Source organism: Calypte anna, chromosome 7, assembly GCF_003957555.1.
Source record: "Calypte anna isolate BGI_N300 chromosome 7, bCalAnn1_v1.p, whole genome shotgun sequence".
Taxonomy (NCBI): Eukaryota; Metazoa; Chordata; class Aves; order Apodiformes; family Trochilidae; genus Calypte; species Calypte anna.
In genome coordinates this window covers 3,581,111-3,606,590 of record NC_044253.1, presented here as the reverse complement: position 1 = coordinate 3,606,590, position 25,480 = coordinate 3,581,111, and the positions used below count along the sequence as shown (strand labels likewise).

General features: G+C 46.3%; 1 protein-coding gene across 2 annotated transcripts in view; it reads right to left on the bottom strand.

The window, feature by feature from the left end:
• The window catches only part of ZEB2 (zinc finger E-box binding homeobox 2), a 116,991-nt gene extending 93,589 nt beyond the window's left edge, over positions 1-23,402 (bottom strand). The window contains exons 1-3 of one of the 2 annotated variants that reach the window (XM_030454524.1): positions 23,303-23,402; positions 23,099-23,197; positions 19,961-20,105 (exon numbers count right to left, since the gene is read on the bottom strand). In XM_030454524.1, coding sequence (XP_030310384.1) covers positions 19,961-20,033 — 73 coding nt within the window. In that variant the 5' untranslated portion in view covers positions 20,034-20,105; positions 23,099-23,197; positions 23,303-23,402. Of the gene's footprint in view, positions 1-19,960; positions 20,106-23,098 lie in introns of both variants that reach the window. The other variant, XM_030454523.1, reaches the window with a different exon arrangement.
• Positions 23,403-25,480: the final 2,078 nt, after the last annotated feature.

The window sequence follows — 25,480 nt, the reverse complement described above, 5'->3', positions numbered from 1 at the left end:
ATTTTCCTGATATTAGGGATTGTTTTCAAAGTGAAAGGCAATCTCCTGGGTCCTTTGCTTAAAAAAAAAAACATACATAGTGTGGTGTTCCTCCAAGTAACCTCGCTGCACTATAAGTATAATTATTCCACAACACGGCAAATCATTAAAAAAACATTGAGTCCCTCTATCTCAATGCAGCTTCAGCTACAAAAAGGCACCAAGACTTTGCAGCCAGTCCCCATTTTTCTGTTGAATCAAACTTTCCTGTTTCTTTACCAGCTTCTTTATTTGATAATTATCACTATATATGCAAGGAAATAATTTTCATCAGGAACGTTTCTGCGCGACTTAAATATTAGAAAAAGCACCCCAAGCTGCAAACTTTGCTGTGGAAGTTTGGGTCTTTTAAATGTTCTTTCTGGAATAATTTGTCTTTCCATCATGCTGAGCACCTTTCCATCATTTACACACACACACACACGGAGTCAAGCAGGCATTAACCTGCAAACCTACCACTTATGCATATAAATGCCTCACACATAACAACTATTCCCATATCCCGTGGCATATTATTTGTATTAATATATACCATGCACATAAATGCATTTATACACACACACGCCATGCACAGCCCCCAAATATAAGCAGAGAAAAAGGGAATAAATATGTTTTTCTCTGTATATGAATTCTTTTTAAAGTGCCATGTATGTACATAGATATGAATTCTCGTTTCATTCTTTCAGGCTGTGCTGTATCTGATTTTCTACACTTCACTGGGCAACCAGCAGTTCAGTTACACTACACTTGCACTGTACAATTTGTCTCTAAAAGGTTCCCAAAATTATGAAACATCTTGTCTGCTGCATGACCTGCTCACTGCAGTGCCTCAGCCCAAGGTGCATCCACACACAGGGAGAGGACAGCACTGAAAAATATAATTTTTTATACATATATATATATATATACGTTTGATGCTTGGAGCCCATACAAGTGGCCCAACACACCCCTGCCATTGTGCAGGAGTGGGTTTTAAAGATAAATGGCTGCATGTTAACCAGATTTGACATGCTGCACAAAAGCAGCCACCTTTGGTCCCATGACACAGCCAAACAGAAAAAACAACAAGCAATCCTGGCAAAAGATGTCCGAGGCGAATAAAAGCCCAACAATTTGTCACATAGTCGTTACAAAATGTTCCAGGCTTTGGGGCTTGCCATGGGACAGCAGAGATAAGAAGAGGGTAGAAAAAAAAATGAAGGCTGAGGGTGCTGGGGTGGCAAAAGAGTTAAAACTTGAGGAAAGCTCCGATAGTTACAAAGGGGAAACAAAGAGGATATTTTCATTTGTCTCCTTCCAAAGACACACAGACCCAAAAAAAAAAAAAAAAAGCCCTAATTAATTAAATCAAGAAGCTTGGTTGTTTTGAGGGGTGATTGAAATCTGACATGCAAAGTAGAAATATTTATGTTTGCTTTCTATTTTAGGAACCTGTGAAGCTACTTTTCCTTTACTGCACTTCCCCACCACTACAATGGCCATGGCTCCGTTTAGCAACTAGCAAGAACTGCCTGTTCAGGGCCAAATCCTGCTCATTTTTCTCATGGCATTTGGTCTTTCCTCAAAGGAATGAGCCCAGAAACTCAAAAGATGTAGCTGGGGGTGAGGGCTAATGTGTGCCAGCAGAGCACTACCTGATCTCCTGCTTCCATTGAGTTCCCCTGAGGCAGAAAAAAGCCCAAACTTGGGTTTGCTTTAATGAGGCTGAAGTTCCCAATGAGCTTGGTCCTACAGTTTCTCACTAAAACCAGCCACAGGCAGCAAACTTGACTTTTCTGAGTCCCACTTAAGTCAGATGGAGACCCCCACCCACGACTGTGGGGTTGGGGTTTGCACCTTGACCTGTTTGCTAATATTTTAATATATTTTTACAGCCCCTGCCCAGAAATAAGGAGCTCAAATCCATCAGTGAAGCTGCTTGCTAAGCTCACGTTTTAAAATACCTTTCAGTCAATAATCATCATTGCTTCAGTGATTACCGTTTGCTTCTTTATATTCAGTGGCAGAAAACTGGAGGGGAGGATGAAGGAGGGAGGGGGGCTGGAAGTTAAAAGCAATATCTCCTGCTAAATTAAAATAATCAGCTGTATAATAAACTCCGAGAATTTGATTATTAGAAACATACATTCTTGATTTTCTCAGTCAAATTCCTTGGCACCCACTTGCCCTCTGACGAAACAACGAATGCTACTTGCTCCTCCACAGTCCTAGAGAACAGCAGAGTGCTTAAAAGATATTAAGCTCCTCAAAAGCCCTGTGAATGACTTCAGCAGTATTTCCCCATCTCATAGACAGGGAAAATGAGCACAGCAAGGTTAATTGACTCGCTGGAGAGCACACATGGCACTTGATGCTGTACTCACCTTCCCCAGCTCTGCCTGGGCAAAGCTGGGGCTGGAGGAGCATCCCACCACAGTACCAACCCACATCCTCTGCCTGGGGATGCTGCAGCATCTCAGTGGTCTAGCATAGAGCTTGGACAGTGTGGCCTTGCCCTTGTCCCTTCCTTTCCTTGAGGTTTTGATATGGGTAAATTAAATAGCATCAAAACTGTCTCTAAGTACAGGACAAAAAAAAATTAAAAAGAAAACAAAATACGAAAAAAAAAAACCCACAAACCAAAAACAGAAAAAAAACCCAAAAAACAAGTGTCAGCCAGAAGAAAAGTTCATTATTACATGTCAAAGAAAAATGGAAAAATTAATAGAAAGGGCTTCAATAGTTAAATTACATGGCTAAACCTGCCTTTCTGCAGGAGGACCAGCTTGCTTTAATTAAAGCATGATATGTGCAAAAGCCACAGCGCATGTGTTTTACAGCAACCTGATACTAACACCTGTACTTCCCTGCTCAAAAATTCAAACTGCTTTCACAGATCCCAGCCCAGGGACCCACGCTATCGAAAGTCCGAGTTATTTTTAAATATACATGGGGATAACTGAGCCAAGGATCTCTGTGGAGTCAAACAAGGGGACGAGGATTGTTCAAACCAGGGAAATGTCAGTTCCAGCCATATGTGCCTTGGATTATTTTATTATTTTTTTTTACTGTCAAGAAGATTTTAAATCTTTAATATCTGTTTGTTGTCAGGCTTGCCTCTAGCTTTTTGGATCTGCAGGTCATTTTTTTTTATTTATTTACTTTTTGTTGTGTTTTTTTTTTCTGGCGTGTGAAGAATTAGCATTTCTCATTTGCCAGCTGAAAGTTTAGAGAAAGCACCAAAATACCAATGGACAAAAGTTCATCTCAGGGAAAAATCTCTGTCTGCATAACCTACTTAACAATTCTTTTCGGGCTGCAGGATGAAATTTGAAATATATCTTTGAAAAGAGAGTTTTTACAGAAAGCATCAGTACTACCCCGGCTTTTTTAGTGCACTGCACTAATTTTAAACCAGAAATCACCATGATTTCTGTGCCATATTAGCACCTCCTTTATTTTGCAGTATCCATGCTGAACTATTTAAACTCACTGCAGGTTGCTGTTACTTTTTTCTTTTTTTTTTTTTTGATGCCCAGTCATTTAAACACATACCATAGCTGAAGACATTTGGGATTACCGGGGACTTCAATCAACATTTTTGGCCTTTGTAAAGGATCTTAGCCAAACATTTTGTTTAGCTCAACTCTAGCTGATGCCACGACACAGGGAATATTGCTCCCCCCTCAAAAAAAAGTGCAAAGTTGGTGCATTGTGCCATCTCTGGCAGCATTTGCTCAGCATTTGCTGCAAACGGGGAGAAAAAAAGATACCGAATGCACGGATTGATTTTCAAATTACCTCAATATTTTGAAAACATTTTCACCTGCATGCTGAGAATGCTAAGAATAGGCAGGAAGGCAATTGTGCATTTGCACAGCCTCCACTGCATTCATTTATAAATTACCTCATCACTGACTGAAATTAACACTGATTCTTACAGGCAATTTCTCAATTTCCAATGCTAATTACATTTTTTTTACTTTTAAATTCTGTACCACCTGTTTTGGGCAAGACATCTTAGGCAGCGCGACCGCATTTAATCACAATTTTAATTAACCGCCCTGTAGATGTGAAAAAGAAGCAATTATAATGTAGATGAATGATGATTTTTCTGCATTAAATTGTTTTGTTTCCCTGGTATGTTGATTGTAACACAGCACACAAATACAGTAACTGTACAATTTTTTTCTATTGTAATTTAGTAATTGTTTTTGGAAAACCAGTTTGGGAATGAGTGACTTCATCTGTTTACAAATTGATTGATACTGTTAACTCACTGATTGCTGCAGCATACATTTTGTATTGCACAGCCTAGCATAAAATATAATTAGGCATGCACAGACTTTGCAGCACCATTTTGGAATCTGAAAATCAACTGTAACCAAAGTATGTTTTCCTGGAGCATCCCACTACCAGCCAGGGCTGATGATCCAATAATCAACAAACAATGGGCTTTTCCCATCCCAACACTGTTAGAAACCCTCAGATTTAATCTGATAGTCTCACGGAATAAGTTGGTTGGGTTGGGTGGGTTTTTTTATGTCTTTTTCTTTTTTTTTTTTTTTTTTTTTTTGGACTGTGCTTTGCCAGGTCTGGGAGCTGAGGGCTGGTGAGTCTGCAGCTCACCCAACTCCCTCAGACTGCTACGGGGGAAGGAGCAAGCGAGTGATGGAAAGGAACAATGATGGGAAAAAGATTCACAAAACCCGAGGATTGTTATTGACACACGTGTGCCGTAGTTGGCTATCTCCAACTACATGTTACAGGGGGGAGAAGATCTCCAGCTGACTCATGGCTGGCAGCTACAGATCATCCAAGTTATATTTATATCCCCACGGAGATGCGAGGAGACGGTCCCCATGGGAGGCAAAGCCTGTTTGCTTTCCCAGGGAGGAGGTCACGGAGGAGCAGGAGGGGAGCAGATGTGGGGCACTTGCAGTACCTGAGCTTTAGGAGATGGTGCCGCCACCACCACCTTGTTCTCCCAGCTGCCCAGGATGGGGGTCTCCCACCTCAAGGCTGTAAATCCCTCAGTGCAGGTGGGATGGGACACGGGGACACAAGTGCAGCCTGGTGATTGCCTGTTTTACCCCCAGCTTCAGGGTGGACAGCCCAGGAGAGAGGTGGCCCCTCTCCCCCTCCTAATCTCCATGCAAGCAAGAGGTCTTCACCAACTTGGACTTGTCATGAGTGTGAGGCCACATCAGCCCTTGTGCTATCCCATAACCACCAGACCCTTGATGTCACCTAAAGGACACCCAACCAAAGGGACAAGGCTAGACCTGGGGTTGTCTCCCTTGCTGCTACCTTCTGAGGAGAGCATGGGGGGCACTACAGTTTGGAGACATCTTGGGGGGGTTCCGGGTCTCATCTGCTGGCCTGCTAGCTTTATAAATATTTGCCAAGAGGGAGGGACATAAAGTCTACTGTTCAGTAGGTGATTTCTGCAAGAATCCAGCTATCCATACATAAAAGGGTCTATTATCTCACTGTGGAAGAGATTTACATGCGTAACTCCCATTAACTCTTATGGGACTTAGGCACGTAAATCTCTTGTGCATCTAGAGAAGAATAGACCACATAAGGTCTTGTGATCTATACTGCTAGTAGGTTTAAGTCCCTTTCATTTATAAAGCTATACCAAAATTAACCATTAAAGCTTATTCTGTGCAAGCTGTCCCCCTACATATATCACCCAGCTCTCTGTTTGAAGTACTTGATGCAAACGCACGCCGAGAAAAGGTACTGGAGAAAGCAGGGCCATTCATTCCAGTTAGTAAAACTGTCATAGTTGAAAGGAAGCAGACTAAGGGCAGGTAGAAAAATTGTACAGGTTTTGCCCAGCAGATTCAATTTCAGATTTAGGCTCTAGACTGCACTGTTTGGATAAGGAATACTTTCATTTTGCTGAACACTGCCTCCTCCCCCTCCTCTCCTTCTCTGCCATCCCTACTTACAGACCTCGAGTAAAGCACCTCACCCTGGACCAAATAACCTGAAGTGGCTGGAGAGATGCAATCTTTACACACTCAAACTGAGATGTTGCATCTACTAAGGAAAAAATATATAAATCTTTTCCTTCATAAACTTGTTTGAGCTGAAATGTTCATTGGTGAGCCTGTAAAAGTGGGAACATCTGTGCTCCTGCTGGGATTTGATGTCTCACCACAAACCTTTCCATAAGCACTTTGTCTCCGATAGGAAACAAAAGAGGAAAATACCTGATCCCCAGCCCCAGTTGGGCAGCTCCTTCTATCTTCACGCCCTGACCTACTGAACATTCCTCCCAGCAATGAGCTGCCTCCCAGGGCTACCTCCGCCATGGAAGCTGCCTAACTAATCTCTTCACAAACACTTGCAGCAAACCTGAAGGGAGTTTAAAAAAGGCAAGGAAGAAGGGGAGAAGAAAAACAATGAAAAAAACCCCTCGACTTTCCACAGCCAAAACCTACATACAGCAACTCTCAAAGAAAGCAACCAGAGCCTTAATGCAGCTCCGTACGCTCACGTTCTCCCATAATGAACTGAAATACAAAGTGGCGGCCAACAAATGAACAATATCTGTAAGTAAAAATAAACCTTAATCCAGTTTCCTGCTCCCTTCCACTAACCTGCCACAACCCAGCTGGCTTTATTTCTGCCTGCCAACAGTCCTCCAACTGTGCTTACAGGTATTTGCAAAGCGCTGCTTTTATCACAGCAACACCGCTGGGATGATATGGCACTTGAAAAGTCCATCCTGCCTGCCCTGCCTGCACACAGGGCAACCTCTCCTTAGGAGCTTATAAGAAAATCCACTGTTGAAATAAATAACAACTCTCAACAAATGATCAAAGAAGAAATAAATCTTTTACCCTTCTAAGACTTTTTTTTTTTTTTTTTTAAATAAATAAATAAATAACACAACAAACCTGAAATCCCATTTTTTAACTGGATAACAGTTAAGAGGCTACCGGCCACCTATTTTTCTGGGAGCAACATCTGCAATGCTTGCTGCATGGATATTGGACAGACAAATGGATCTGTAGCTCTCGGGAGCGAAAGCTTTTAAAATAAAGTTTGTGTGTAGTCTCTGAAAAACATATTGTTTGGAATTTAAGTTCTAATATCTAGGAATAAACAGAGCATTAAATCAAGCAAAACTGTGACAAGGCCAATATGCACATGGATGATGCCAGCGAGGCATCTCCAGCCCTTTGTTCACAGCTTAACAAAACTGTGCCGTCACACCACTTTAGCTCAACAGTGCCTGTCGAATGGGCATCAGCAGATCAGCCAATGCCTGTCACACACCCAGCTGAAAAACTGTTTGAAAGCAAGGCTTACTTTAGCACAAGTCTGGTAGGAAAAGTGAGAGGGATTTTTAATCATCTGGTAAGGGCTACATATATAGAGAAAGATATTTCAAAGGGAGGGAATATATATATATATATATATATATAGGCAGCTCTCTTTCCCAGCAGAGCAATGCAGTTTTGCTCTTTTTTGCACCTTTAAGGAAGGAATAGGTCTGATGGTGCTGCTTGTTCCTTGTTGTGCTGCTCCCTGTCATGCTACAGAAGATTGAGAATTATTTTGAAAGCAGTAAAATTCTGTTGGGGTGGGAGGGTGTCACCAGGAATGATCCTGATTTGGCCAATAATCTATTAAAAGTTAATTTTCATGTCATTCCACTTAAAGCACACGCGCACACCCGCTATGACAGGGTATAAATGAAATAACATATTCAAGGAAATGTTTGTTTTGATTCTAATGTAATTATCATCCCAGATGAACGTCTCTCTGGGTTGAAGGGTTGGGGGTTTTTTTGAGCCCATAAAACTCGGCTTTCATTGGTATCAACAACCTTCTCCATCACTTCTCTTAACAGTGGTAGTGCAGAACCACGACCCTGCTCCACAGAGAATTGCAGCAAAAGGAGCTTGTTAGTGGCAGCAACTTCAGCTCAGCACTTTGCTCTTTGTTTTACACCTTTTCCCCACATTTTTATCTTTTTTGTTTTGCTTTGGTTTTACCCAGCCGGGTACTGGGGTTGGCTCCCAGCACTTGGATGCTCTGGGAGGAGAGAGTGGCATGGACCGGGATGGACTGGGAGGAAATGGGGGGTGCATGAGGGTAAGGGGGGAGCAAGGGGGTGGCAGCCCCGGGTGCTGAGCCCTCATCCCCTGCCTGCCCGCTCTGCTGTCAGCTCGCTGCCTGCACTTTAGCTGTCTCTTTCCCAGTCCCTACCCTGTCAGTTTCTGGCCTGCCAATTTCAACTTGAAGCTTGACTGGGCTGATTTGATGCAAATACCTCCAGGGAAAACCCTGAAACTGATGAACAGTTATGTCAAGTCGATTTTGCACCATCGGGAAAAGGTAACCTCTGCGAGAAAAAAAAAACAACAAGGTTAAAGAGACAAGGGCTTTTCACGTGTAATACCACTGCTGCACATCTCGTTCACTGTTTACCATCCCTCAGAAATTGTAACTGTCAGAATTAGTCCTAATTGCAGATGCGAAAGCTGCCATTATAATAAAAACAGAGGCAGTGCAGGCATTAAATGTAGCAGCCTAATTTGTGAGACTACTGAAAAGGTAGAGTAAATGAATATTTCATTACTTTAATTACCAGGGACTACTCTTTTCTTGCTGTCTTATGATAAGTGTTGCTGTAACTAGCAACAGCAAACATCCACTAAAACACAAAGTGCAATAATAGTACTGCTGTCAGGATCGCTGCTTTAAAATACGAGCCGGGGGGGGGGATGTTCGATAGGAGGGTGGGGGGCGGGAATATAATGGTTTATCTATTTCTTAGAGATCCGCAGGAGCAGGAGATGGAAAACCTCGTTTAACGTCAAAAAACAAAGAGGCGAGTAAACAGGTTTTAGTCAAAGAAAATAATGGCCCGGAGGAGGGGTGCGGGGTGGGATGGGGGGGTGAAGTGTGTGGGGGGGGAAGTTGAGGACACACACGAAATCCCAGAGCCATGAGGAGCGGCAGCAGCTCCGAGCCGCTTCTCCTCCTCTCCCTCCCTCCCTCTTTCCCTCCCGGGAGCAAAGTTTGGGGCTGCGGGGGCTGGAGGGGACGCCACGGGAAGGGGGGGGGGAAAGGGGGGCACACACCCCATCCTCCCAGGGGGCAGTCGGGCCGCTCCGCCGGCGGGGTCTCACCTCGCCCCCAGGAGGGGTTTGCGCGGCAGCGGCGGGTGACAGCGCCGAGCCCCCCTGCCTGTCGTGTATGTGTCCCCTCCCCGACCAAAAGATGCGGTTGTCACCTCTGCCAAGGGGCCGGGGGCGGGGGAGGATACAGGCGGCTCCGCACTCCCCTGCCTGAGCGCATCGCGCTGTGGCTCCGCACCGCTCCGCATCTCTCCGCACGGCGGTGCCGGCGTGGCCAAGAGGGGGGCGTCCGCTGCCTCGCCGCTGGGGAAGGGGTGATCCCTCGGGGGTGTGGCGGCCGTCGGGCTGTACCGGGGGTCCCTGCCCTGCTCCGCCGCCTCGGCTGCCGGGCCCGGCCCAGGGGGGGCCCCGGGGGAGGGAGTCAGCAGCATCCCGGCTTGGGGGGGTGGGGGCTGGGAGCCCTCAGGTCTTCTCCCGCCCGCCCCGACGGGGATGTCCCCATACCTTCTCCCCTCTGCTCCTCCCTGCCTATCCCCCCTCCGGTGGTATCGGTTATTGTCACCGGGTGACCGACCTCTCTTTTGGGACAAACCCCGGGCCTCCCCGGTTCCCGCCGCCCCGCACCGAGCCCTCCCCGTCGGGGTCGCTGCCCGGCGGGGCTCGGCTGCCAGCCCCGTCGGGCTCCCACCAAATGGGCTCCCGACAGACCCAGGGAAAATTTGTCAACAAATCGCAGCCACTCTGGTAATTACATTCCTGGAATCCGCAGCGATAGATGTAAAGATAAGAAGCCGCCTTGACTTTCGGCTTGGAATAACCATCCCTGTTTACAGCCACCTATTCCTCCTTCCTAACCAGTTTGCCTCCCTTCATCCCTCGACGTTTTCCACCACTGGGCTCTCCAGAAACCTACGTGCCGAGTCGCCGTGTTTTAGTCCTGTCCTCACTCCCTGTCCGAGGAGGTACAGCTCCCTCCTCGCCTTTGTGTGCCTATCATTTCCCCAACCCAACTTTCCTGTCAAAGACCCGAAAAATATGCAAGGCTTGCACTGCCGCTGAGAAGCAGGACAAAGTTTAACTTCGCTGTTGGCAGCCGGAGAATAACTCCCAGGCAGAATTCGAGAAAAAGATCTGATTTGCTGAATTCTGCTCTTTGATTTGTATTTGTATGTTATTGCTACTGCTAAAGTTGTTGCCAACCTCAATTAGATCACAAATGAGATCAGTTTAATTCAACTCCCAAACTGTGACCTGACCATGGTCTGAAAGTATTCAAAAACGCGTTTTAAGCCTTCCTTTGATTTCAAAAGGAATACTGCATGCTTGGTCATTCATACAAATAACATAAAACGTAATTATGGGATGATTTGGCAGATGACATTCCTGCCAAATGTCGCTCCATGCCAGATACTGTAATGCTATGGCTTGCTGTCCTGGTGCTTGAGCGCACAGCACCTTTGTGTAAGGTGGGAGTAAATGGGGGGTGTGTGCGATGTTGAGGTGTTTAAATGTACTCGGGGAGGCAACTGCAACAGCGGCGACCGCACGGCATGAACCACCCCCCAGTTAGAAACTGCTGTATCACTTGGAAGGGAAGTGGATCCGCACTATCAAATCACCGGGAGGCTGTGACAAAGGGAGCTTGCAGCTTGACACACGGGTAACAACATAGCAAACACCTTTAATTCTGTCATGTCTCATACCCTTTGCTTTCTCACACATTTGTGGCTGCTCTAACATTGACACCTACACTTTAAAAAAATAAAAAATAAAAAATGAAAAAGAAGAAGAAGGAAAAAGAACCGTCGACATCAAACCCCCCCAAATGAAGCACTCTTACTAAAAAAAAACCAAAACCAAAAAAACACCTGTAAAGTCATCCTGCTGCCCATCAAAAATAATTAACTTCTTAAGTGCTTCTTCTAATGGCTCAGAAAAGAGGAGGAAACAGCTTTCTTACCAAGAAAAAAGTTCACTTTTGGGAACGTGAAGCCCCTAGAAAGCTGCTGGCTTCCCTTCACACCAGAGGGAGCGGGCAGCCACTCGTACAGGTTTCCAACTTCTCAGCTATTTTACTGCTGGAATGCAAAACCTAAATTGACTTTCCTCTCTTAGCAATGCTTCAGAGCTTTCCTGGAGAGTTTGGGGGATATGTTAGATACGTGGGGGTAGATCAAGAGTGCGTGTGTGGGTACACATACACGTGAAGATAACCCCTCACTGACGGAGGAGGCTTTCCTGGAGATGTCTTGCAGTTCTTCCCAGCCCTACATCTGATGGATTGACCCCAAAAAGCTTCACCTGCCACCAAATAAAAGATGAGTCAGGTTGAACAGCTGCTGTGGCTTCAGCAGTGCCACCACTTTGCCTGTGTCCCCACTCAATTCTCCCCTCTGCCAAGGCCCAGTACCTGCAGGGCTTCCACTGAGAAGGCCTTGGAGCCCACAAGGAGTTAAGGCTCTTTCCAACATTACTGGGTAGGTTAATATCACAGCTGCTTGGTAAAGCATTATCCAGCACCTCACTTAACAAAAGCCTGCTTTTGCAAACAGACTTCTACTTTTCCCCAAGTGTCCAAAGGTGTTTACTGAAGTAAATCTGCCTAAATCCTCCATTGCTTGGGTCATGGGGGTGGTTAGGAGGGTGGAAGGTGTAGAGATAATCTCTTTTTGTAAATTCTGTAAATCTTCTGGGAAAAAATCAGGAATCTGTGTCACATGCTTCTGTTCAACTGGTAACATCTCGGTTAGTGTGCTCCTTATGAGTGAAATCTGCCATAGCAGCTACAGGAAAATAAGACATCCCTCCCTCTCCTCATTGTTCAAACTGTTCTTTTCCTCTCAAAGCTGCTTTAGCACATTTAATCTATTTGCTGATGGGGTGGGGGGGGAAATTTAAAAAATAATTAAAAACACCAAACATGTTAGGATCTTTAAAGTGGTTTCTGAAAATAAATAAATAAATAAATGAATAAACATGACAGTTTGGTCGGCAGGAGATAGTCTAGTTGAAAACTTGTCACTTGAGATTTCTTGCACTACCCCGGTTATTCCAACACCAGCAACTGCATATTACTTTTACATGTTGCAAATAGAGGCAAACAACACAAGAAATTTTGACAGCTCTGCCTGAAAGGGCTTAAATACTTCTCAGTAAGCAGGAACCAGTTATAAATAAATCTCCTCTTGGTGAGAAAAAAGTGGCTACGACCAAAGACCTCAACATTATTATTTTCTTTTCTTTTTTTTTTTTTTTTTTAACTGATTAAAGCGCAGCAGAGCTTCTGATGAACAAGGAAACAGGCAAATCTTGGGGCAGGGAGTGTGTGAAAGGGGGAGACACAGCCAGAAAATGTACATAAACGTGAGTTCGAAACCCCACGAGGGAGCCCAGCTATAGAAACTTCCCCAAATCTCGCCTTCCTCCTCCTCCGTGCGCACTTTCTGGTGCCGCTGAGGATTTGCTGAGTCGCTGCTTTTCCCCGTTGGGTCGGGACAGGCCGGGCCGGTCGCCAGCTCAAGGCCACCCCCGCGGTCCCCCCCCCCCCTCCTCCTTCTCCCCAGCCTGGGGCCACCCTCGTCACCTCCAGCCCAGGGCCAACCCGCAGCATCGCCACCGCTCCCGGCCCTGCCAGGAGCGAAATCAGCCAAGCCGACCCTTCCCCAGAAAAAAAAAAAAAAAAAAAATTAAAAAAAAGAATTAAAAATAGACATTTCCATTGAGGTAAGGGCGATTTTTCACCGCTGATCTGCTCGCCGGTGGTGGCCAAGCCTGCCTCACCCCCAGCCACCCCCGCTCCCCAAGGTCATGGTGAGTAAACAATAATAGTAATTAAAACAAAATAATAGGCAGCAGTCAAGAGCTGAGAGTACACACACCTGACCCTAACTATAACAGACTTCTCAGAGTAGAATTTGATCCCTCTCTGACACTTTCTACCTCAAGTGTTAGAGCGAGTGGCCATGAATAGTACAGGCATGCCATCTTGTAACACTATCTGCCTGTCAGAAGAGCCAAGGCTGGGTAGAGCAGGATCTATATAAGGCTTGTAACTAGGGGAAGCCCAACAAACAGCTACAAACACCTAAGTTATTTTACTCAGCCTCCACCCTTCTGCTTTTTCCCCCCTTCTTCTCACTCTCTCTCTCCTTTTTTTTTTTTTTTTTTTTTTTTTTTTCTTTTCATCTTGGCTTTCTGTTGCAGAATGCAAATGTAGCCTGCCGGCGGTGAATGGGCTGAATTGTGATTAAGAAGAAGAAGAGCTCCTTTCTTTGTTCTCCCCTCAGGGGATGTTTACTGGGAGAGACACAGCGGATCAGATATGAAAGGCATTCAGGTCAGCATTGATGTGAGCGAAAGTGAAATCATACCTAAGGCATTCAAAAGACCGCCGTGTCAGGGGTTCAGCTAACGGTGCATCTACTGTGTGTGTCTTCCCTGTTAGGCACGAAAAAAAAAAATAAAAAAAAAAAAAAAGAGGAAAAAAATCTCCCCACAAACAGAGGCATTTTTTTTAAATAATAATAAAAAAATGCAACAACCACAAATAATTATATAGAGAGTGGAACAACAAGCAACAACAAAAAAAGTTTTCCCTCGCTTCACCTCCCGAGCAGAAGCTACAGGACTACTTAGTGCTCTTTTCCCTTCTGGATCACGGACGGAACAGGTCAACTTGTATTAATTGTAGCTGTTGAGACTAGAGTCGATTTTGAGGGGGTTAAATGACCTATTCTGAAACGTGCACCGTTATTTTCAGGCATACCTATAGGTACTATCTCTACATATACCCGACCGGGGCACTCATAGGTGTGTGCACATGTCCCCATACAGATGAGTGTCAGTGTATTTACTGCCAGCAGTATTTAGTTGGATCCGAAAGGCGAGCAATCGTTCCTTGCCTCCCTCAGAAGCAACTTCAATGATAAAGGCCAGCGTGGCATATCACACCAGCCCAGCACACCTTAAAAAAGTCATCTCTTCCTGACTTGGAAACTCCTAGAAACACTTTGCTGAAAGCTCACAGTGCGAGAGGACGGCAACTGCAGGCGTGAGAAGTTGGTCCACAGCTATTTGAGTTAAACTGCTGCAAGAATTCTGAGCACTGTCGGGTTTTTCATTAAAAATGCTTGATGAAGAAGTCTTTGGCTCTAACTTTTTTTTTTCTTTACGTGTATACTTCTCACAGCCTAAATTTTCTCGCAATAGACTTTCCAACTGGTTAACTGAGGCTGTTGGCTTAAACAGAGATATGTAGAGAAAAAAATCGCAAATTACAGTTAAGCATAGAAAGAGTTAGGAGGTGGCTGCATTTACAGAGGCTGAGATGAAAATGAAAACGAGAAAACCCTTTTAAAAAGCCTCCAAAAAAAAATTAAGGGACGGGACTGGATGCCGTCTGCAGTAACCATCCCCACTATTCTGCATTGGTTTCCACTTTCAGAACCTTAGTTAGAATATATTGTTTGCCTAATGCTCACATCTGCTTTAATGGTGACGTTTAATTCTGAAATATTTTCAACTAGTGTTTCTGCATCACAGATTTCTCTCCTTTTTCTCTATACTCTAAAAAGACAACTAAAGAGCAATCAAAAAGGTGTCTGACTTGGCCATTCAGACAATTGCACCCTTGTGGGAATGCTGGAATGAATGGTACAGTGGACACCCCAGCACTATTGACGTTATAAACATGTAAATGAAACACATTAGGGCAGACAATCAATTGTCTGTGAGCACTGCAAACCTGCACTCCCTTTCTATGTGACAGGCACAAAATAGTGTCTACCTTGGGAAGCCCTGGGCTTGGAGAAAAAAAAGGACAAAGAGTTCTCTTTCACAGAGGAGAAAATGCACCTTAAAAGCACTGGGATAATGCAGATGCCAAAAACTGTTGTGAGGCGAAGAATTTCCTATTTCTTGGAATGAATGTGGGGCTGCTGTAAAAGAATCAACACCCTTCTTTCCACTCTAAAGGGAGACGCACATTTTTTCTTAGGGAGTACTCCCAGTCTGTCCTGAGAGTCAGTCTTCCAGATATTTTCCCTACCTTGGGCAGTTGGCTATGTATAATTACCGATAATTAACCTGTAATGGTTTCCTGATTATTTTTTTTCCCTGTTCAAACATGGCTTTTTCAGGCATCAAATGTGTTCTCTTACAGCAATTAGAAATTCTCCCCAAAAAAAGTTTCCTTGCGAAGCATGTGCAAGAAGCAAAAATCAGGCAGTACCGAATGGTCACAAATGGCAAACAGTAAATCAGGCACTAATCTCCAAATTCGCTGGGTTTCTCGAAACTCAGAATAAATAAAAAGAAAAAAAAAATAGATCAGCCTTGACACAGAAAACAACCTCCTCTGCTCTTGTCACAGCTCAGTCTGGCCATGAATCTGCACCGAGAAAATGTAGCTAGAGAATCATTACGCCCTGGTCACTCGCATTTATTGCATTAATTTTTAATACCTATCTCCAGGTGCTTTTTTTTTTTGCTTTGTTTTTTTTTTTTCCTAGAGGCAAGTACATTTGTCTCCCTACCCAAGAACCAACTCTGGAAGTAATCTCCTCGCAACGGATTCCCAGCCCTGCAGAGCTCCCCGGGAAAAGGAGCACTCTCAGATGCCCGCTCTGCCTTCTGCCACCTGAATTTCACAAAAAGCAGCTTTCTTCCTCACACCCCAGCCTCAGTCTAGCTACCTCCAAACTTCTCCAGGCAGGCAAGACAAGCCTCACTTCCCACTCACTAAAGGCAGCAGGCAGGCTTGCTTTTATTTTTTTATTTATTTATTCTTCCTCCCCCCACTCCCCTCCTCTCTCTCTTTTTCAAGTGGGAAGTGTGGTTGTTTTGTTTTTTTTTTTCCCCTTCCCCAGCATCCCCGAAAGGAGGGTGGGTGGGTATCTTTTTGGGAAAAGCTCTGAGCGAGTATAATCGTGGCTGCTTGTTTGGTCTGTGCTCTCCCTCGGCTCAGACGCCCTGAAAGCATTGAACTTTCTCCCTTTTCTTTACAACTGGAAGCGAGATGGCAAAGGAATCAAAGAGCGCTGTTTACTGAAACTTTGGACTAAATGAGGTCCAACTCTACCCCCTCCCCCCTTCCTCTCTTTCCTGGGGATTTTAATTTTTTTATTGTTATTATGATTTTTGAGGAGGGGGGAGAAGAAAAGGAGGAGGGAAAATATATATATATACATCTAGCAACCACTCAGCAAACGCCAAACCACAAGAAGAAGGAGAGAGGAGGCTCAGCAGCAGTGGCACGGCAGGGCAATCAGCCGGCCGGACAGCGGTTCCCCCGCTCCTCACCGCTCCGCACCGCACCGGCCGCCAGCGCTGCCCCCGCCTCCGTGGGGCGCCCGTGCGGAGCGGGGCGGTAACGGGGGGTTCGCTGCCCTGTCCTCCTCCTCCTCCTTCTCCTTCTCTGCCGCGACTTCTCTCCCGAGTGAAAGTGCCGCGAAGTGAGTCAGGCGCTGGGAATCATCTGACTGAACTTCCCAGAGCTCCGCCGCATTCCTGGGCTGCCGCTCCGCGCACCTCCCGCCCCCCACTCCCTCCTCTCCTTTCCTCTCCTCTCCCCCCCCCCGCCCGCCCGGCTTTCGGGGTCCTCTCCTTCCCATCCTCCCTCCTGCTTTCCCCCCACCCCTCCCGGAGCGGGGAGGAGGGGGGGAGCTCACCCCTCATTGATTTCCATCTCTCCTCTCTCTCACACACACACACCCCCTCCGCCTCCTCCTCCGCACACCTCTCCAGCAGCTCGGATCAACCCCGTTATCTTGGAAAACCCCGAGCTTCCCTCCTTTCTACTCTCTTTAGCTCCGCCGTCATGTTCTCCAGCCCCGTTATCTAACCCCGAGCCGTGCCCAGCTCCGCACATACGCAGGGACACGCACACAGGCGCGGAGCCCACTCAGGCATTAGTTGGATTATGCTGGTTTGTCCCCGTCTGTAATTCGTATGTGATTACTCTCACACTCCCCCCAAGCTTCCCTGATGACCATCTATTTTTCCTTTTTTTCCTTTTTTTTTTTCTTCTAAAAATTTCTTTTAGTGGCTCTTTAATTTTATTTTGGTTCTGCTGCGTTTCTAAGGAATTTCTGCCTTATTTCGATAAGCATCACCGTTTCTGGTGTTATCAGCAAAGACACAAGCTCAGAAGTGACATCTTTTCCACGAATCCAGGAAAGAAGAAAAATCCACTCAGTCCAGATAAATCCTGGGCAATTCCCAACGGGAAAGGCATTGGATACGTGCTTGACGAGAGAGAGAGAAAATGAAAAAAAAAAAAAAAAAAAGGAAAAAAAAAGCTCTTACTAAACCTACTCTCGCTCGTCTACCTGCTTCTCAGAAGCAGGACATTTCTCACTCAGAAATGAATGAAAGAAACAAATTGTGGAGCACAATAGGGAAAAGAGTAGACGGACAGAAAGTGGAGAATTATTTTTCCCCCTGTCTTGACCAGAGCAAGACACTGAAGGGAGAACTTAGACCTTCACCTAACCAAGCGCACACACTTGAAGTTTCTAAGGTCTTTTAAGTGGTTACCTTAAAAATCGCCAATTAAACTTTCGGCTCCCAAGTGTGGTGGTTTCCCAAGTTAGTGCAGGTCCCTGAAAACACACTTTGTGCCATGGCAGCAACAAGAATCTGTGCCACCCCGGGCCATCCATGTGCCCAAAGACTGGGCTGCAAGAACACTAAGCTGCAATCCCTGAGTCCTGGGCGAACAGTGGCATCCAGCTTTTTATTTCAGGGGTGCTTTGGGGTTTTATTTTGGCGACTTAAATCGTGTTGAGAAAATATGAAACACGTAGACGCATCCCTCCTCACAGAGCATGTGATGGGTTTAACACGCTAAACTAATAATCTTGTATGAAAAAGGAAGGAGGCTGAAGAAGAAGAATAAAACCCCCTCAAACACTCAGAATATTCTTTACTGCAAAAGAGCACTTCTGGGTGCGTTGCTTTAAATCTCATTCTCTTTTTCTCTCAAAAATGACTGTTTAACATAAGAAAAAAGGCTACTTGACACAAAGCTTTTGTTATCCAGTTGATCAGCAACGTGCTTTAGATACTTGTAAGGGGAAAAAAGCCCCACAACAGACATTGATTTTAGAAAATCAATAACCAACATTTAATAAAAAGAACAGAGGAAACACAAGAGAGGAGAGGGAAACATTACGTGTAATTTTAATGTCTACTAAATTACCCAGAGATGAGGGGAAGGGGAGGTCTCCTCTGTGAGGACCACCTTAAATAATGACAGACACAAGAGTAAAGGGTGGCGGTGGAGGGGGAGAGACTTAAAAAAAGATAACAAGGAACGGATCCTTGGGAAGCTGCTCGGAATATATTATTTTAGTTGAGGTTTTTTTGTAATACTAAGCCAAGCAAATAGATCAAAGACAACACAAAGGGAAAAGCCAGTGTAACATAACGAACAGTTTCTGACTAAAATTCCTCTATCACTCCCCCATATGGCTCGACGCCTCCACCACAACAAGAAAAAGACACACACACACTCACACACACTCACAACCTAGAGGGGGGGTGGGGGGGGTGGCAGGATCATTTGTTTCTAATCAACATTCTCTTGTCTTTGTGTTTTTTGTTGTTGTTGTTATGTCCGTCCGTCCGTCCCCCCTCCTTAACTCTTCTTCCCCCCCCCCCCCCCAAACCTCCACCTCTCCACTTAAATGAAGTAGCTGAGCTATAAGCGCATGGGTTCAGGTTCACACAAATATCTTCCTTCCTCCTGCTCCTCGAGAGGAAAGTTGTTGAAAAGTGGGGCCGGGATGGCCAGGAGAGGGGCTGCGGGTAGGAAGGGGGAGGCTGGCGGGAAGGGGGGGTTGGGGAGGGGGGGGAGAGTGATGGGAGAGAGACTATCAGCCGGAGGAGAAAGGAAGAAACTAAGGGAGGGACGGGGGAGAGACGGAGAAAGAGAGACCCACACCAGTGAAAGCTGCCAAATGTGAAATCAGCCTCAGAACACCGCGTCCCATTGAGCCCCGGCCCTCCGCGCCCGGCGGAGAGGGCAACTCTGAACAATTGGGCACCAAAACTCATTAGGATTATTAATTATTAGGGAGGAGGAAGTTTCATTTTCGACTCCCTAACAGTAATAATAATTATTATTATTAATAATAATAATAATAAAAAACCCACACACACACCCGGAGAGAGAGCCGCTCACTCGGTGCCAGCCTGCCTCGGGGTTCTCACGCTGCCGGGTTTTTTCCCAGGGCCGTCTGTCCTTCCTCCGCCCGCCCCGTTCCGCGCCGCTCCGCGCCTCTTTCCCCCTCCTCTTCCTCCTCACCCTGCTCCGCGCTTCTCCGCTCCCCGACCCTGACATCTCCCAGCTTCCCAACCCCCTGAGGCAGCGGTGGCCGAACCGGGGCCACCACCGCTCTCGGGGCAGCGGCCCGCTCGCTCCGCGCCCGCGCAACAAACTTTGGGGCGGCGGCACTCTGCTATACACACACACACACACCCCAACACACAGACGGACACAAACCCTTTCTCCTCTTTACACATATACCACACGCACACACACTCCGCCGGCGCTCCGCAGCCGCGCAGCCTCCGCGGGACGGCTCCGCGCCACGCAGGGAGGCTCAGGGCGCTCAGCCCCGCTGTCTCCCAGGCGGGAGCCGTCTCTTCCCCCCCCTCCGCCTTACTCCATTCTCCCTCCCCGTCCTACAACCGGCTTCCCCCCCCACCCCCTCTCCTCCTCCTCTTCCCTTCCCGCCCCCCCCCTTCCCCGTTCTCCGCGGCGGAACCGGCCGGAAAAAGTTTTGTTGGGGGGGTGGGAAGAGGGGGGTGAGGAGGGGGGGGGTTCGGCTTACCGTTTTTCCTCCGGGGGTTGGCTTGTTTTCGCCTCTTACACCTGGGGCCATCCGCCATGATCTGCTGCTTCATTGATAAGAGTGGATCAGATGGCAGCAGTTCGCATGGACTCCCCGACTCCCCTGATTCAGCAGCACGCAGGCTCTATGTAACAACCAAACACAGCGACAATGTGGGCATCGGGATGTCCCATTTAAACGCAGGGCGCCAAAGGGGACCCGAATTTACACCCGAAAAAGAACCCATCCACGCACAAGGCGGAGGGGTGGGTGGGTGTGTGTGTGGATGTGTTTGCTCCTTGCCCGGGGCGGCGGGGGGGGGGGATTTGAAGAAGGGGGGGGAGGAGGAGGAAGAGGAGGGAAAGGGGGGGGGGGTGTGGGATGCAGACAGAGAGGGCTCCCCCCTCTCTCCCCAGCCGGGCAGATTGCTTCTTTATAATTTATTTATTTATTTTTGGGGGCTCTCTCTCTCTCTCTCTGTGAGTGTGTGTGTGTGTGTCTGCCTCAGCCTCTGTGTGTGTGTGTGTGTGTGTCTCCCTCCCTGTGTGTGTGTGTATTGCACCAGCAAAGCAGATCAGAGAGAGACAAGAATTACATCTCAAATGAGTCATAACTCATGACCGTATGAGGGAATGCACAGCTTTTACAGTAGGCTGTTTGACTCAATGCTAGGCGGACCATTTCCTCATAAAAGTACTTTAATTTGACACTAGAACTTCTTTTCGCCTCAAACGCTTACCCTGCTCTCCTCTTTCTCCTGACTTTATTTCTTTTTTGCTTTCCAGCCTCTCTCCCCCCCCGCCTCCAAAGTGCACTCCAGCAAAGTGATAAGAGAAGGAAACATGGCTCTCCCCTGTCCTTTTGGGGTAAAGCACAGCACGGAGACCTCCCCCTCCCCCTAACAACGAGGAGTGTAATTATAAACCTCTGTCACCTTTTTAGTCAGTTTGACAATATTCAGGGTTTCCCCTGCCCCTTACTTAAACAAAGCTTCACAGTGTCATTTTTTTTTTCCTTCCCAGAAAAGAAACAGAAATCAAAACTACCGCTGTCAGAGTTTTCAGGCTCTCGGTTGGTTTTTTCTTTTTTGTTTGTTTGTTTGTTTGTTTTTGTTTGTTTGGATTTTTAATATTAGTTTTGGTGGGGTTCTTTTTTTTTTTTTTTTTTTTAAACTTGTAAACTTTTGGACCTACTGTGTGTGCCTGTGTTCTAGGGCTGTGCAGGAGGCTCTATCTGTCAAAGGGAGAGGGCAGGAGCATTTGGTTTGCTGCAAGAACGCTCCTCAGTCCATCTCGAAGAAGATGCTGTAGCTTTAAAGATGCTTTGACTTGAGGATTAGTTTAAACAGGGGGCTATAAAAGATGTAACAGATGCAAACTGTAAAACAAGGGCAATTAACCCTTGCTCTCCTGAGCAGGATCCCCCCTCGCCTTCGCATCTATTGTCTTCTCCTGCTCTGGGAGTTTTGCACAAAACTAAAAAATTATTACCTGCCTCAACAATCTTTTTTTTTCTTTTCTTTTCTTTTTTCTTTTTTTTTTTCATCAAAGTGCTGTGGATTGTGTTTTGAGGGCTTTTTTTTTGATTGTTTAATTTTTTTCTGTTTTCTCTCTCTCTCTTTTTTTCCCCCCCCCCCCCCCTTTCCTTCCCTTGTGTCTCTTCACTTTGCTGGAGCTTCACACCAGGACTGAGCAGTGAAGTGTTTTGCTGCTAGGTCTTTTTATTCTGCCTGAACTCTCTTTTCAGACACTTGCGGTTACAAAACCTGCTTGGCAAATAATAATTTAAAAAAATTTTTTTAAAATTAAATCTCCCAGCAGGTAAGAGGATGGGAATATTGAGAATATTAAGAATGTGTGTACGGGGTCAGCGTGTTTACTCACACTCTCTTGCATGGGATTCCGCCTGGACAGAGTGAATTGGTGGCTCTGTGGATGTATGTGTCTGAGGAAGGAAGAGGCTGAGAAATGTGCTAAAAACTTTAGAATTTGCCAGTTATTCCCCATCCTGGAGTGGGCACCGGTGGCATCACCGTGGCAGATCAACCAGGAGATGTAGCGGAGAGGGGAGGATAGGAACTGAGGCAAGCCCGGACCCTCAGCCTGCCTCGGCAATTGGCGTTTTAATGCAAAACCACCAATGGTGAATTGTTTTAAATGTGTTTCATTACCTTCCCTGCCCTTCAGCCTCCCTCAGAAAGTTGTCAATAATTTTAAACCTCCAGATCTCGAGAAGACTTTTCTTCCCAGAGGACTGGCTAGCTTTTAAACACATCTCTATGCATGTATTTGCTTTTTGGTAAACGACTTCTAAGTTCCAGTCAGTACTTTCACTTCTTGCTTTAGGATTCCAGAAGCTAAGGTGTTACTTCACAAAATAAAATAAAGAAATGAAACTAACTAAGCAGACAGAACAGCAAAAACTTTCTGGTTGGGGAAACACATCCTTGGCCGGGGAGCCCTGCCCGGGGCTAGGGCTCCAGCGGTGCCCGGCCAGGCTGGCTCTGCAGGCTCAAGGCTTGCAAAGCATTAACAGGTACCTGCAACTTTCCGAGCTAAGATGTGAAACCTGAATCTAAAAAAAAAAAAAAAAGAAAAAAAAAGAAAAAAAAAGAAAGAAAGAAAAGAAAAAAAGAGCAGGAGGTGGGTGGGGGATTTCTATATTTTTGTCTTTATTTTTTAATTTTTTTATTTTTTTTTTTCTCAAGGACGAAGTCCGTTCCTCACACGAAAACTTTTGCTGCTGCCTTGTAAAAAGCAACTCCCGTACCTGGATGACAGGTAAGGGGAGCAGGGGTGGTAGTGGCACAGCCCTGAGCGCCCTGAAACTGCTCACCCCTTCCCGGAGCGACGCCGAAGTGACTTCAGGTTTCGGTTCAAAAATTAAAAAAAACACACCAAGAAAGAGAGAGAAAGATATTTTTCGCCCCATGTATAAACAAGCCAAAAAGAAGACGAGACGGTTAAAAATAAAATACTATCGAAATTAAATAAGCCCGCTAAAGCGTGAGGTAGTGTGAGGGGAAAAAAAAAAAAAAAAAAAAAAAAAAAAGGAGTGAGAGAGAGAGAAGGGGAGGGAAAAAAGAAAAGGGGAAAAAAAAAAAAAAGGAGAGAAAATAGAATTAAATTCCAAACCTACCTGCGAAGTCTTGTTTGTAGTTTTGGCCAGAAATGGTGAGAAGAAAAAGCATGAAGAAGCCGCGAAGTGGAGGAGAAAAGGTGAAGGGAGATGCAGCTCCTGGAGAAATTGTAAAAAAGCCTTGCAAAGAGTTGTCGGAAGGACCGTTATTCCTGCTGGGCAGGTTAGGACTGATCTCTTTCTGCCACTCCAGGAAACACAAACCTGGGGACGGACTGACGTGTTACGCCTCTTCTAATGACATTTTTTTCTTTTTCTTTTCTGTAGGAGCGAGAGGAGAGACCCTGAAACACACGCCACCTATCTTTGTGGGGAGGGATAATTGAAGAGCACCAAACGTGAGCATCATGTGGAAACGTGATCGCCAAGTTTCTCTCTGGGAAAGGATCTGGGATAGATTATACCTTGAAGTCTCCGCGAACGCTTTAGCGGCAGAAATGCAATTCCACCTCCCTCCCGCCCGCCCCCCCGCCCCGCGCCCGCCCCCGCCCCGTCGCTCCGCGCCTCTCCTCGCCTCTACGCACCGCTCCGTCGCTTTCAACCAGCCGCGTAGCTCCGCGGAAACTCACCGCGCCCCGGCACCGCATGCCCCACGCTGGGGGGGCTGTAGCCTTTGCCCCCGGCCCCAACTGCATCCTTCCCCCCCTCCCATCCCCTGGGGTTCATCCCTGTCGCCGTCGTCCCCCCCTCGTGGCTCATCCCTGCTCCCCACCCGAGGCTCATCCCCTCTCCCCTCTGCCTGCACCCTGCTCCCCCCGCGCCCCCGAATGCATCTTCTGCCTTCCTACCCCTCCGGGGTACGTCTCTTACCCCCCCCCCCCCCCCCCCCCCCCTTCTTTTCCCCCCCCCCTTCCTCTCCTGCATCCCTTTCCCTCCCCCCGGCGGGATCCCCCGCCCTCAGGCGAGATCTGTGCCGGATCCCCCCCCACCCCCCGTCTCGGCAGGATCCCTCCGGATCCCCTGCCCCCGGGCTGGATCCCTGCCGGTCGTGTGCGTGTCGTCGTCCCCCCCCCCCAACCCCATCCCCTGGCGGGATCCCCCCCGTGGAGCCGGCCGGGGGCCTCATCCTGCTCCCGGAGCCCAGCACCGTCCCGGCTCCCAGCCCTTCTCCCAGCTCTCGGCTTTTACGGAGGGGGAAGAAAACTTACCCTAACATCGAGCCTAGAAACTAAACTCTTGTTTGGGCACAGCTCGTTTTATTTTTATCCTGAAAGCGTTTCTTTTGGGGGCATTTTTATTTTAATATTTATTTATTTATTTATTTCCCCTTTCATTTCAGCGCACATCCAGGTTATTTGAATAGTCAGCTAAATCTGATGAAAAAAAATATACATAACAAAAAAAAAACACCAAAAAACAAAACAACCCAACAACCCAAACGCGCTGAGATCTTCCAGCCTCTCTGTTTTGTTCACAGATATGGATCAGGGGTGAGCTGGGCTCTTCCTGGCTCTGCTCTCCCTTGGAAGTAGCTGGATGGGCAGAGAGACAGAGCGGACGGGTAACGCGTGGGACTGAACTTCAGGGAGGTTACAAGTTTTTCACCTTTTTCAAGTATTAAAATTAAAATAAAATTACATCTAGAAAAAAAAAAAAAGGGTGAGGAAAAAAAAAAAAAAAGAAAGAAACCCAGACTCCACCTTTGCACTGAAGGGATTGGTTATGCAAATATGGAAGGGGTTTCCTGGCAAATACAGCTTTCTACTGTATGGTTAATTAAATCATCACTCAAAAGCCTTCCAATGTGACGCTTCTGTCGTAATCCAATCAGGTTACGTAGGTCCTAAACAAGAAAGATATTTTCCACATCTGGAAGTCAGCAATTTAGCAAGTACTGCACATTATTAACCAATTCAGAGCCCACTTCCCAGGGGGGTTTATTTTATTTATTTATTTATTTATTTATTTATTTTTATTTCTTTTTAAAGTTTAAGCGTTCTTAACCAATGCTGTTCTGGTAATCAAAAAGCTGGTTTCCACTGCGCGTAATTGAAAAGTAATCTCGAAGTAAGTCAAGGCAGCCCGAGCTGGGGATGCTGAGCTTTCGAAAGCGTTTATCTGCAAAAGAAGGGGCTGCTGGGGCTGAACCTCTTACCCGCCCCTGCCCAGCTCCCAGCACAACCCGCAGCCGTTCCTTCCTCTCAAAAAAAAAAAAAAAAAAAAAAAAAAGCTCGAGATAATCTCAGCGCCAAGAGAAAAACTTCACATCTTGCCTCCTTTCCGAAGGTAAACGTGGGGCTGTGTTCAAGAGCTGCGGAACATTTTCCCTCCTTTGACAAGAGTTAAATCTATTACACCATTTCTTTTTTTTATTTTATTTCTTTTCTTTTTTTTTTCTTCTTTTTTTTTTTTCCTTTTTCTTCTTTTTCCTTTCTTTTTTTT